Source organism: Cheilinus undulatus, linkage group 19, assembly GCF_018320785.1.
Source record: "Cheilinus undulatus linkage group 19, ASM1832078v1, whole genome shotgun sequence".
In the NCBI taxonomy this organism is placed as follows: domain Eukaryota; kingdom Metazoa; phylum Chordata; class Actinopteri; order Labriformes; family Labridae; genus Cheilinus; species Cheilinus undulatus.
In genome coordinates, this window is record NC_054883.1 from 9439234 (window position 1) to 9453713 (window position 14480).

The 14480-nt window shown below is 39.2% G+C and overlaps 1 protein-coding gene across 1 annotated transcript in view; it reads right to left on the minus strand.

Annotated features, from left to right (window-relative positions):
* Positions 1–3389: 3389 nt before the first annotated feature.
* Positions 3390–14480, minus strand: part of malrd1 (MAM and LDL receptor class A domain containing 1) — a 109663-nt gene continuing 98572 nt past the window's right edge. Inside the window, exons 28-33 of the mRNA XM_041814287.1 lie at positions 13984–14050; positions 8753–8844; positions 8504–8597; positions 8363–8423; positions 4577–4684; positions 3390–4476 (exon numbers count right to left, since the gene is read on the minus strand). Coding sequence (XP_041670221.1) covers positions 4375–4476; positions 4577–4684; positions 8363–8423; positions 8504–8597; positions 8753–8844; positions 13984–14050 — 524 coding nt within the window. The 3' untranslated portion in view covers positions 3390–4374. The remainder of the gene's footprint in view (positions 4477–4576; positions 4685–8362; positions 8424–8503; positions 8598–8752; positions 8845–13983; positions 14051–14480) is intronic.

Here is a 14480-nt window from a genome sequence, read left to right on the forward strand (position 1 = left end):
TTTTAAAGTCAAAGATTTACTTACTGTTAACTACATATACATATATGCATGATGGCTGCCACTTGTCCCCTGCGTCGGTTCGAAACGTCGACTCTGCACGTCCTAAAAATTAATGTGACGCAGGCATGAGTTGCAGCATGTACATGTGTAGTCGGGGTGATGTGCAGTCAGAAGGGATTTAACAGTCAACACTGCAGCAGAAACAGCAATTACAAAAAGGCTGACAATGTACTGTTATATTCACTGCAAAGCCAAAAGCGTGCCTGTCAACATAGTTATGATAGGAAAGGTCGATTTCATAAGTTTGAATGTGTTGCCAATGGAAAAACTATCAGTGCACTGGTTCAATGGATCGCACGTTAACGGGGTCTTTCAGTCAAGAGTGTCAGTGGCTAAAGTTTAGTTACGTTACTTTTCCATTAACTACATATCTGATGAATACATTCAAACAGAATATAATGAAAAAGTAGATAAAAGGCATTTACAAAACGGTTTCTGTTTTCAAAAGTCGTCAGAATGAAGATGAAAAGATTTTGGCTGAAAGTCACCAGTTAACACGGTCACTAATTCAAGTGAAACACTGCACCCCTCCATCCTCAGGGAAAAGTGTTACAGAGAAATGGAGTGCAGACAATGTTTGCTGACCACTGGCCATCAATCTGTGCTGATATGATATTATTATTGATTAATGATAAATCACTTTTGAGCTCAGAATTAGCACTGTTACCATGTTTGTAGTTTACATCCCACACATTAGCTAGTTGTATGTAGCTTTACACCTGTGCTTTTTTCACTGTGAAGGGTCATAAAGGGGCTGTTTGGTGCATGGCCTTCTCTGGTCTCCCCTCATATTTCCTGTCCCTCTTCAGGTCCCCTATCATCATAAAGGCACTCAAACCCCAAAAACAATCACTTTCCATTCTCCACTTCCTCTCTCTTCAGTTTCCATTTATACCATTTGTTCTCTCTAAGTAAGGACATAAAACCCAAAGTATTCTTTAACAAAAATATAAAAGTAAGAAAAAAATGTTATTAGTCCTTGGAAAGCAGAAAAATGAATGAAGAAAATGTACGTTTTGGAAGGGATGAAAAATGATAACAATGATGCTTAATGAATGGTTCAAAAAGTAACAACTGGAACTTTTTATCTCCATATTTTTCATATAAAGTTTGAGATTCTGTTGATGCAACAGAGAGCCCAAAGTCTATTAAAGAGGGTTGGACTAGATGTGACGGCCTGACTGTAAATCACAGTGTCAAATATGAGTCGGCCATTCATGACGCCACTGTCCGATGATAACAGACTAAAAAGATTCTGTGACTAAACACTTGTGAAGTTTATAACGGACTGGTTAAACCGTGCTGTTTATGGTCCCATCTGCTCCACACTGGTTCGATACAAAGAGTCTGGGAGTCAAACCACACACAAAGCAGCTGCAGCGTGCGGACTAGTAATGGATTTTCATTTGCAAATAAAATAGGGGCAAACTATTTTATTTGCACTTGTGGGGATTAAAACGGATCTCTAATGAAGTCAGGACTTCATTTGGAGGCTCTGTGTGTTCAGCGGAGCTTTTCAGTTCAGTGAACTGGATGTTTTCTGCTTCTGCCAGCACTGAAGAAAAAGCTTTAATCACCATGCACAAAGCACCCACAACTATTTCTGCAAGTAAGAGTACTATAGCTCTCTTGATTAACTGCTACACCGGCTGTAATAAGTGTACAAAGTGGCCAACATCAAGTTTTTGGATTAGTCCAGAAGCCTAACAGATTCTTATCCTCCTCTTATCCTGGAATTTGACATTTAAGCCATTTAAATTTGTCCAAAGAGGCCATTTTGTTTCATAATCTCCTCAATGTTTGGCCTATTTAAAGCTCCTGTAAGGACTTTTTCACAGGCTATGGGACGGACTGAAATCCAAATTTAGGAGCTACAAAACTAAACAAGTGTTTAAATCAAAGTTGATTATTCCTAGATTGTCATTTTTAATGGATGAAGCTGCTGCAGGTGTCAGAAAAAGTTATCTGTTTGACCTGCCCCTTTGTCTATCATGCTTTATTTTAACCTTGCTAAGCCAATGAATTGGCCGGATTCTGTGTTTGTAATCAGGTGGAGCCGTCTTGCAAAGCCTTAAGCAGAAAAGTTTGTACCCAGTCTGAGAATAATAATAATTGAACAACTGGCTCCACTGACAGTTAACATTATGGTTGTCTGCTAAGCTCATGTCTGTGTATTCCATGGAGCGGCACATACTACGGCCTACTACATCATATGTTTTGTTGCACTGATTGTTATTATCTGATTATTGTTGCCCAATAATCCTTGAAGATCTTTTTGACAGGTTCTGCCCCTACTGACTATGCCCAGATGGATGTGAAATATATTCCATGCACTAGATTTGTGAAGCAGTCTATGTGGCGTGTCATGTTCTCTTATTCCATATAAGGGCCTTGGATGTTTTTACCCTTTACTTGATTTTAAAAATCATTCATGATCAATATAATTTGCCTTTTTTGACCCCAAAAATTGGTCAATACGAAAACAGAATTCTACAAAGTAAGGTCAATTAAATAAAAAATATATGCTGTAAAATAATTGACTGCATTCACCCCCTTTAAAGTGACTGACCTAATTCAACAGAGGTCCAGCCAATTAGTGCTGGTAGGCTCACAGTTAGTGAAATGAGTATCACCTGAGTGCAGTGAATGTGTGTCATGTGATTATAGTATACAGACCCCTGTGTCTGAAAGGTCCAGTTATTGGTTAATCAGTATTTATTGCTACTATTACACCGTGAAGTGAAAAGAACAGCAAGCAACTCAGAGAAAATGTTGTTGAAAGATGTAAGTCAGGGGATCACAAACTCACAAACTGAGTGAGCGTGCAAGAAGGAGACTATTGAGAGAGGACACCAAGACACCTATGACTACTCTGAAGGAGGTAGAAGCTTCAGCAGCTGTGATGGGAGAGACTCTGCAGTAAAACAGCTGTTGCCTGGGTTCTTCACCAGTCAAAGCTTAATGGGAGAGTGGCAAAGAGAAAGCCACTGTTGAGGAAAACTCCGATTAAATCTGGACGAGAGTTTGCCAAAAGGCATGTGGGAGACCCCATGGTCAAGTGGAAGAAAGTCACACCATCCCCACTGTGAAGCGTGGCGGTGGCAGCATCATGCTGTGGGGATGCTTCTTGGGAGCCGGCCCTGGAAGGCTTGTAAAGGTAAAGGGTAAATTGAATGTGACAGAATATAGGGAGAGCCTGGGGGACAATCTTACTCAGTCTGTGAGAGAACTACGGCTTGGGAGAAGATTTATTTTTCAGCAAGACAATGATCTGAAGCATACAGCAAAAACATCCAAGGGGGTGAAAACTTTTCACAGGTACTGTATTTCATTAAGTGGTTGTTGAGGTACTCCTGAGGCCAGACCAGTTGAGAACCACCGAAGTTAGGTATGATAACCTTTACCTAATAAGACTGGTTCTGAGGTTCTACTGAGAGGATTTGGTATATTTAAGGGATATCAGTGGCTCTGTTTGACAGACTTGAGAACATTAGGTGTATAGGCACCCCCTTTATTGAGAAACAAGTGGGAGTACTGGCAAGCAAGCTATGCTATCCAAGGCAGTGGATGGGGCCAATTTTATTTAACCTACTTAAAAACAGCATTCATCATATTCGGCAATATTTCAGTGGCTCTAAACAAGCCTCAATGCTGCAAGCCAAGCATAGGAGGAGGAACACAGATATGTTGCACTTACAAAACAGTGCCAAGGCTTGAAAACTTTCTTAGAACAAATAAAAAATGCAGTGAAATATTTCTAAACATAGCGAACACTTACCCTGGCTTTGTATAAGGCGTTTATTCCTTAATAATAGCTGCATAACCCAGTAAAATCACACCCATGTGTATTCATTTTTAAGCCTGGCTTCCATAATGGTACTTAACAAAAGGGCCAAGCTCACATCCATCTCCTGTTGCTAATAAACTCAATATTGATGACTACCTCATATAACCCTAAGCCGTTTACAGTACTTAAGTGATTTGATGGCTTTATTTATTGATATCAGTATGGAGGAAATTATAAAGTCTTAAACTCAACAATCAAGTGTTAGCGTGTGGCCCTTTTAGCCCTTCTTTTCCCACTGAGTGGCAGATGGTCCGGGTGTAATTCATCATTTATATGATAAATTAATAATCAAGTTTTCAATTACAACATGCAGCTTTTCAGACATTCAGATAAGCCCTATAAAAATATCTGCTTTTAAGCATCTTCCTTCTCCCTTAGCTCACCAGCAGGTCAAGACAAACTCCAGTCTGTGCACACACTGCTTGACCTGAATGCACTGCAGTGTCAATATTTTAAGTCCATTGTCTTTATGCTTCAGAGCTTCTGTAGTCAGCGCTATTAGCATCTGGGGGGTAATTGTACAGCGGGTTGGCGAAGGACAGCTTGGCATCTTTCCAGGTCGAGGCCTGCTGTGGACGAATAAACACACAAAGAGACATACATCACGGAGCTGACTTCTGCACAGATAATCAGAGTAAAACCCCCAAAGGCCGAGCCGAGGCACCTTACCTCCACCTCCCTCCTCCAGGGGTAGACACTGATTGAAAGCCCGCGACTATCGCTCCTGCCGGGGTTAACGCTGGGACAACAGCATGGCCTTTCATGCAGCGAGGGAGACTGGAGAAAAGGAAACACATACAGTGGGTTTTAATGTGTAAGAGTGCCTGAAAAGCAGGTGCAATTAAAATCAAATTGACCAGTTAAACATCCATAATGACACCTATAACCTCTATCAAACATCTCATAATCTTCAAAGATGGAATAAGTGCGCTCGATTTATGCTTCTAACCAAGTGTCAAATCTTATCTGTCTGGGTTGTGGAGATGTCAGATCACACCTACAAGTAATTGTTTATACTTGTGTGTTCTCTGAAAGCAACAACAAAGCAGTTAAGCAACAGAGATATGGACTGAAATACATCAGAATGTAAAGTGATGTGATATTAAAGGTAATCTCCTTTTACCAATCACGATGTTTGCATGAGTACTACTTACATTTCATATAAAGGCTCTTCATAATTAGCATGAAGAGCTGTTTAAGACTACAGCATGATAATATCCATGATCATTTCCATCAGTGCCATTTCGTTGCTTTCAGCGTCAGTCTCCCTTACACTCAGGATGACACTCGCTGCACACCCACGCAGATAAAATGTGAATGCACTCGGACATACAGTCAATTTTAGAAACAGACACACTACTGAAAGCCATTATCCACACAGACAAGCTGTGAGTGTCTCCTCCCTGCTGCAGGAACATTTTTCTCCGATAGCACTAGAAACAGAGCACACTGGGGTCATACACAATAACAGGAATTTCCCTTTTCTGTATGTTTGTGTTTTTTTCCTCTTCTGTGAGTTTTTTTGCATTAAAATAGAAGTTCTTATGACTAGAGGTGATGTAAAGCCACCAGGTTTATCTGAGTTGAATTCTGATAGACATGTTAGATACTTGAAATTAATTCTTCTACACTACTTCCTTTTTTACTGAGTCATACTCTCCATGGCGTCTCTCACAGCTGTGTCTCTGACCTTTAAGACCCTACGAGCTGAAACATACGCTGAGATTCTGTGGCAGAGGTCTTCTTTTTGCTCCAATTATCTGGCTAAAAACCAAAGGGGTCAGACTGCTTGCTGTGAGGGCTCCAAAACTGAAATGACCTGTCCAAGACGACAAGGTTTGTTTAGTCGGTGATCTCTTTTAAATCTTTAAAATCATACTTTTGTCCAATCAGTTAAACCCCATTAAAGCTTGAAAATACATAATAAAATAAAAAAAGCCTTAAACCACACAGGGATTAAAAGGAACCCTGCACGTCAAGACATGCTGACTTTTTTTTGAATGAGCGTTATTGTCTTTAGGCTGCCAATATCTAAGAAATTCATTCCAGGTAATGACCTTCTTCTTTAAAACTGAAGTTTTAAGCAGGACACTCCATTATAAAGCTGCCTTATTGCATTGTTCTTCTCCCTGTGGAGTACCGTCCTTAAAAGTGAGTGCAGTTAAAGTGAAGAAGACAGTAACCTCTCATGCCAGATAGACTGTTTCACATATCCACTGCATGGACATATTTAACATCTTGCTGGTGATAAAACTCATGCTGAGGTACGCTGGGAGACATGCAAGCACATCCTCTCCACCAAGATTTCAGTGTGGTTCTCTGCCTTCTTTCAATAAAGAAATGCCTTCCAGATCTGCTAAAAACTGCAGCTAAAGCTACATTCAAGCTAATAGCTTCACCAGCAGCCTTTGCATGGAAAACAAAACCTGTGACCAGGGCCGCCCCTGGCCAAAGAGAGGCCCAAAGCAGACTCATATGAGGCCCACAAGTTCTTTCTCTTCCTCACTATGTGTCTGCTTCTGTGTCATCATCAGTAGGCTTTCTTTTATCGAATCACCTTACATATACGTTGTCTTTATTTGTTTTCACCCACGATCTGATTTTAAAACAACTGATCAGCGCGAGGAAGTTTGACGATGACAATAGCTGGTCAGAACCAGCGCAGGAACTTTGGAGTTTTATCATGAATTCACAAACTAAACAATGGTAGAAGCTGACTTTTAACAAGAGAGGTTGCAGAATAAAGGGTGGATATACAGGACAGAGGTGACGAGAGTTTCTGTGCTGCAAGCATCAGGAGAGAGAGAGAGGGAGAAAGAGCGAGCGCACACTGTGTGCACTTCATTGATCTCAGATGGCACCGATCTCCAAAAACAGATACCTTGAGGGTTAATTTACTAACGTGATGGCCAGGTCAAGTTTATGTTTGGTCAACTTTGTACATACATGTACATGTTTAAAAATAAATAAATAAATAAATAAATAAATAAATAAATAAATAAATACCTGAATCCAGTTTGGATTAAACTGTTGCTGTAGCTACATCCAAGCTAATCGCTCCACCAGCAGCCATTGTCTCTGCAGGCCTACAGTGCAACTAAACTCTCCTGTAACTATCACAAACTCATGCCAAGGTTTTCATATTTTAAGCTGTAAAATCCCTAATGACCCAGTCTTTCCCACTGACTGCTGTTCAATTTTAAGGAACGTTTTCCTCCAGAAAGGGGCGGGGCTTGCATCGTTTTGGCAAAGTACGCAGCTGGGTTGCTCTGGTCTATAGTTTCCACCTTGTTCTCCTCAAATGACGCTCATTGGTCCGGTCCGTTCTCAGACCTGGCACAGTCGTTTCAGGTTGGAGCTTTGCAGGATGGATCAGCCTGATGACAGAAATGGAATCTGGCCGATCCATTGCATTGTAAGGTTACTACAGGGGTAGACAGTAGCTTTGCTTGCATTCACTCTAAGATTAAATAAGAAAGAATCTTTTTAGCAATCAAGGGCAATAATGTTTGCTAAAATAACAGCATCATGGTGTAGATTTTTAAAAAGTAAGGCGTCAGGTCTGTCCCAAAGAGGAGAAGAAAACTTTTAAAATGTTTTTTGGATTCAGGTAGTGATGGGGTCTTAATACTGATTGGCTTTAACAACACAGCTTCAAGCAGATTTGTGGTTCAGGTTTGATTGTTTGATTTCTAATGGACTGTCAGCTGCACTTTTTTGCAGAAAAATTACAGAAACAAATGAATCATTAAATACTGTCAATAGGAGTCAGGATGTCATAAATGTGGACAAGGCTCTATCTTTTGTTGCTTACCACACAAACTCTTTTATCTTTAGACATCAAACCCTGCTGACATCTGATGAAATAAAACAAATCATGAATAATGACTTAGCAGCTCTCAGCAGAGATTTCCCTCTGAACTTTCTGGTTTGCAAAATAAAAACAAGTATTTGAGCCCCAATATATTATGACATCTATAAAATATAACAGGACAGTATTCTCCAAATGAATGACTTTTACTGTTTCCTCTTTAATAGCTTTGCTTTTCTTTGTGTGGAGCTGAAATGCAGCTTTTATTTGTAAGTATTTTTGGTTCCATTTGCTGAAAATGGTGTTGTTACTTCTCCATGACTACCTGTGCCTTTCATTTTTCTTTCTGTCACAAATTTTGACAGATTAAACTGTTTCGTTATTGTATGTACTTGCTCTCTATGGACTACTGTGTGCACATGCAACAGAAAAGACACACAAATACACACGAGTCACAAAATCAATAATCCTAAATCAAAAATCTAATCACGCAGAGAGGCTGGGCGATCACCTCCTGACCTCCTCTAATGTTACATCCACTTATTGAATAAACAAGGTAGAGAAATGAGTTTGTATAGCTGAGAAATCTAATGTTGTCCTAAAAGAATTTGCCCATGATTGATTGGACATTTTTGTGCGCTGACCTCTGCTCCGCAGTCAAAGGCTGGATTATGCATCACCCCGCAGTCCATCAGTTTGTGCTTTCTGTAGGAAAAAAGCCACTCTTAATCATGAACATCATACTTAGGAGGATGAGAAATATCTTTTTTTGAAGTCAGACTCACATTAGATGGCGTTTTTTTGCCCATAAAGCCAGAACGCAGACAGCTACTCCGGCTACGAGCAGCAGCAGACCGATGCCGATGCCAACATACACAGCTACAAAACAAGAGGGAGAGGAACATTGGAGAGTTTCTTGGAGAACTATCTTTAATTAACTGCAGAGACATTAACGGGGCATGTGAGGATACAGTGAATAAATCCAGGTGAGACAGTTTAATAGAGATGAACAAGGAGGTGTGTTTGTTTATTACCCAGCTGTGTATCCTCTGGTTTGGGTGTTGATGTCGGAGGAGTCGGTTTCTCTCTCACATGGCAGCGGTTGCCGGTCCATCCTGGATTACACCTGTGAGCAGACACCAGACACATATCTGAGCTTGGGTATTGATGCTGGGATTATGTGCATGTAGCTGGTTATTAACCCCTTAAAGCCTGTTGTATCATATTTGATACGTACTTTAATATACCTCTATCTAATCAATATGATCAATAAAATACAAAAAAAAATCTGAATACAATCTGATAAATGATAAAAATACCCTCAAGTGGATTATCAGTTACCAAAAACACCTAATGTATTAAGTGAGATACAAAAAAAAAAAAAGTTAAATCTTATGGAAATATTGATTTTTTTTTCAGTAGAAAGTTTAATAATCATTTCAGTCCCCCAAAAATAGAAATTTCTGGCTGTAATTTGTGTTTTCAGGCTTTAAGGGGTTAAAATGACTATTTTCAAATGTTCTTCAACCTTAATAGTTACGAGAGTGTTGCCATTTGACAGGTTTTTGCACGCTTACACAGAAACTATCCACTGAAAACTGGATTTTTTGTCTTTTTCATCTTAGAAATGCTCTGCATTCACACGCTAATGTTGTGATGACAACTCCCATGCACATAATCTGACACGCCAGATGGATTTGTTTCACACATTCATCTGGAAAACCTATGATAGACAGCGTTTGGGAAAGGGCAGAGCCTTTGAAAAAAAAAAAAAACTTGGAGGATGACTGGATGAAGGTTCTGTCTGTCACATCTTTACGGGCCAATCAGAGCAACAAAACACGTGACGTAGCTGCTACTGAGGAATAAACTCCATAGAGAACTGCATAAATGGAACCATGGTGACTGCAGACATGTCAGTACACAGCCTTTGTCGTTTTTGAAAAGAAAACAACTAAATGCTGTTCTTTGTTCTTCTTTTAACAAAGAAATTTAGCATCAACGCTAATGTCTTCCGCCATAATTGCACTATCCTCTTGCTGCTGCTTGCTTATGTCACAACGACTCTGCTGCTCCTGAAAGTACTGCCCCTCGATGCTGATTGGTCCTGCCACTTTCTAACCAGGCCCAAATGGTTCAGACGGGAGCTTTGCAAGATGGATTTGCCAATGAGAAACGCTTTGCAAGGAAGAAGATGACAAAATGCTTCAGTAAACATGCAAGAACAGTCACCAGTGGTGTGACACACACAGCCTCCTTCCACAAAGTGGTGAGGTTTAAAGGTTAAAAAAAAAAATTGTTAATGTATGTTTAGTGTGGATGGAAGATGAGGTTGGTTGCTACTCCATGTGACCCTAAACAACAGAAACACTAAATGTCACGTCCCATGTTCAGAAGCTTTTCTTCTGAGTGTGGAGTGCAGGTTTGAATGCATGTGTGGCTCCTTTCACGCATGTCATTCCCTGCTCTCTCTCTCCCTCTCTCTGATTTTTTCTAACACTATCCACTGTCCTGTCCTCTCCAAATGAAGGCCTCTAAAATATTCTTTAAATGAAAATATCAACTGGCCATTTACAGCAGTGATTCCCAAAGTGGGGGTCAGGACCCCCCAGGGGGGCATGAGACACTGAGAGGGGGACGCCAAATGCCTTCCAAAAAAACGAGTATTTATAAATCATATCAAATTGTATATTTTAGAAATGTTTACAGAAATATAATGCATAAAATAATAATATGTAAAATGGTAATTTGGTGAGATTGATGTTGAAATCAAAGTAATGTTTATAAAAATCCTTAAAGTGTAAGTCTGCACACGACTATTCTTGAATGTGCACACTTACAGAGTGAATCAGGGAGAAAGGCTGTAGTGCACCGACCTGGTCTCTGGCACAGATATTTTGGGGGTCGCAGGTTGAAATTTTAGGGAAGTTTAAGTGGTTGTAGTCCACTTCTTCCTACCTACTGACTGTTACTTTATGTTAACCATGTCAACTGTTTATTAATAGTTAGCTAACTGTTCAACCATTTAATGCCAAGACAGTCTGACTGTAGACAGCACATCTCTGACGACCACTCTCACAGGACATTCATCTCAGAAGACATATATACTGTATCATAACAGGAAATACATGCCACAACTTTCAAAATAAAATCTGTTACAATTACAGTTAAGTGTTAGGGTAAGGATAAAGGTAGCAGTTAGGATACCAAAAGTAAAAAAACTTGATTAAAAAGTTTAATAAAGCCATGTTAACAGTCTGCTTACAGGACAAAAATCTTGTTGTCTATGAAAACATTCTAACCCAGCAAGTGTAGCATATTTAGCTCCATTAGCTACATAGGTAACAGAGCAATTTAGCTAACATAGCTAAAGCTAAGCTCCCAAAGTAGCTACGTAAGCTATGCATCTACATTAACTTCCTAGCTAAGTTAGTTTTAGCTACCTTTGCTAAAGCTCATGTTGCAAAAGCTAACTTAGAGGAGCTACCTAGCTAATGTAAGGAGCATAGCTCACAAGCAGTTATGTAAGCTATGTAGATATTTCATCTATGTAGCTACGTTATCAGCTTATGTAATTATGTTCTTTACATATATACATAGCAACATTAGCTCTAGCTAAAGCTCTGAGCGCTAAAGCGAGCCACCTTTCATGTAACTACTTTAAAACGGATCTATACAGAGTTTAATCCCAGATTAGACCTCTGACTCTTTTTCTCTATTTTATTTATTAAATGTTGCTCAGTTTTTTTTCTTTTTTCTTTTTTTTTTTTTTTTTTTGCAGCGTGGTTATTTCATGAACGCAACTGCCAGACTTTGTTTAGGAATAAAGGTGAATTAAAAAAAACAACAACAACAAAAAAAAAAAAAAAAAAAAAAAATATAAAAATAGAAACAGGTTGTCCCGTGAAATTACAGCCCTTCCTTCCTGAGACATACGGTGTCTCAGATGAACGGTCGGTAACTCTGTGAGAGTGGCCATCAGAAATGTACGGTCTGCAGCCAGAAACCTCTCAATCAATCAAGTTTAAGCTAACTTCCCAACTACTTGCTAACTATTTCAACTTAATATTAGTTACATTGAACAATTTCAACAGTGTATCCTAGCTGAAAGCTTATTATTTCATCTGTTTATTTTAAACTATTAGCTTGCTATGTTAAAAAATACATTGTCCAGCTAACAACAGCAACCATTTCTGTATTTTGAGCAAAAAAAACGATTTCCTTTCTCCATTATTCAAGCTATTTTAACTCGTAATTTCACAACATCTTGACGACTGCTCAACAGTCAAAACACATTCATCTGAGCTCACTTTTAACTCTTAATCAGTAACAACTAATTTAATATGTATGCCATGATCTATTCTTATAGGCCACCTATTTTAATAAATTATTCTTCTGGTGACTTTTTGTCTCTTGACACATATAATATCTCCTCTATATACACACCACAAAAGCTCCAGTTAATTAACTTTGTTAGCAATTTATCGCTAACATGTAGCTCACTTATTCATGACTTATTTATTCCTAATTATGGCTGACTATTTAATCAATTTACCCACAGCTACCTTTCCATAAAAATCCATAGCATCTAGCTAACAAATACCAGCCATATCAAACATTACAACTTCAGCCTGGCTATTTGAAAATTCACTCTTTAAAAGCCTTTTTCTAGCATTTGTCTCTTTTTTGTTATCTGTAATCAAGTTCAGCTGTTTATTTCAGCCTTTCACTTTATTGCTAACGAGTGCATTCATGTAAGATTACTTAATCGTTTGGAGCCAGTGTAGTAATCCATTGTTCCCCTGCTTTTGTGAGTTTTATTGGCAATTAAAAAAATGTAAAACTGTTATTGTTTTTTATGAGTGTGAGCAAAATGCCAAAAGTGCAAGAACATAAAACAATGAAACTGTAAATAATATTGATGAAACCTTTTCAAATCAAAGCGATGCATATGCTCATGTTTGACATCCAGCATGGAAACAGACTAAAAGCAGTTTGGCCTTAAAGTTCATGCTCCTTTCCCAAACTGAGACTGCTCCAAGTCAACATCTGTTCAGTATCAGCTTGATTTCTGAGCAACATTGACCAAGACAGTATATTTGGACAATATATATAGGACAGCTGAAGAGAGAAAGGAAAGAGAATGGGGGAAGACATGCACCAAAGAGCGCCAAGACTGGGACTTTATTCTGCGACCAGTACGTCAGGGAACATGGCCTCTGTTTAGAATATTTCATTTGGCTCTTTTGCCCCTCTAAAGTGGTTCTCTGCAGCTGAAATGAATGAAACTTTATTTTATTTTTTTTTCTTGTGTTATTTTAAGATAGTTCCGCATTTTCTATCTGTAAAACGTGCAGGCTTTTCGTTCAAAAATAACTTTATTTTTTATATTTTGTCAACCTAAATGTTGGGGAAAAAACTAACAAACTAACAAATTAACTAACAAACCCTGACGATCACATAACCTCCTCAGCGAAGGTAATAAATCTTCTTGGGTCTAATCAAAATGTTTTGCTTTAATTAATTAGACTTGGAGTAATAAAATATATCTCCTGTTTTAATATTTTGAAAAATAGGATACCAATACCTTTGACAACACATCAAATAAAAGTTTTTGTGACTGAAGCTAAAGTATCTTTCCTTCTGCACAATTCAACATCCAGCAACGCCCAGACACAAATATGAAGAAAACTGAATCTATCACCGAGGATTCAGTGGCGCATAATGATTTTAGCAGATCCAGCAGCAAGTCTCCTCATTGCATTCTTACTTTCACAATGAAATATTGCATTGCTGTCATTCCAAGCTGCTGATGCGAACAACTAGATTCATGAGCTTCCCAAAAGAAAAAAACTCCAACAGAGCGATCACAGTGTGTGTCCTGATTTAGTTTGGCTTATGCCGACGTGAAAGAATCTGATGCATGAGGTTTTGCAGTTTGCCCAGTAAGACCACTGGTAGCGTGGGTCTTGTGTAAATATTGACCAGTAGAATCTGTGAAAGATTCCCAGGACACACTCTGCTATTGGATAAATGAAGGCAGAAGCACCCTGGTTAAGCTGTGGGGGATAAGCAGATTCCCACATGCTTCATGGAGCGTGTCTTTTCCAGGGGGGGAAAAAAAAAAAACAAGACTGATGGGATTTCCATGTTTTAAATCCCACAAAGAGAGATAAAGGATGAGAGGAGGAGTGGGGAGAAGAGAAATGATGTTTATCTTTGTTTGTGCATGCTTAAGGGTGTAGGTGTGAGTTTGTTAACTTACATGCAGTCAGGCCCGTGTTTCTCCACACGGCATGTGCCACCGTTCAAGCAGTACAGCGGAGGACAATCTGCAAATCACACAAAATAAAGTGCTGAATAGGACACAAAGCAAAACCCTCCTTCACCTGCAAACATTAATTCTTCCCTCTTCTGACAGGAAACAGACGTACACAGAAGAATGCTGCTCTGACATCAGTAAATAGCGTTGCCGGGGGAAACGGTGTATTATCGAGCATCATCCATTAACCTCTACAGGGGGGACGTCAGCATGTGCACTAAACCCCTTTGGAGCATCTGATGAGAAATATGCCGGCTGCCATAGGTTGTGTGAGGGTTATCAGGGCTGCCTTTTAAATAATCATCATGTTTGAAACGCCATTATGAAACCCTGAAGTCCTGCTCAGCCTTGATAAAGTGACTTTGGCAGTAAATGCAGGCTAAATGTGAGGTTTGGTCCTTCTTCCTGAAATCGCAGGAAAGCAGAGCTCTTAATGGATC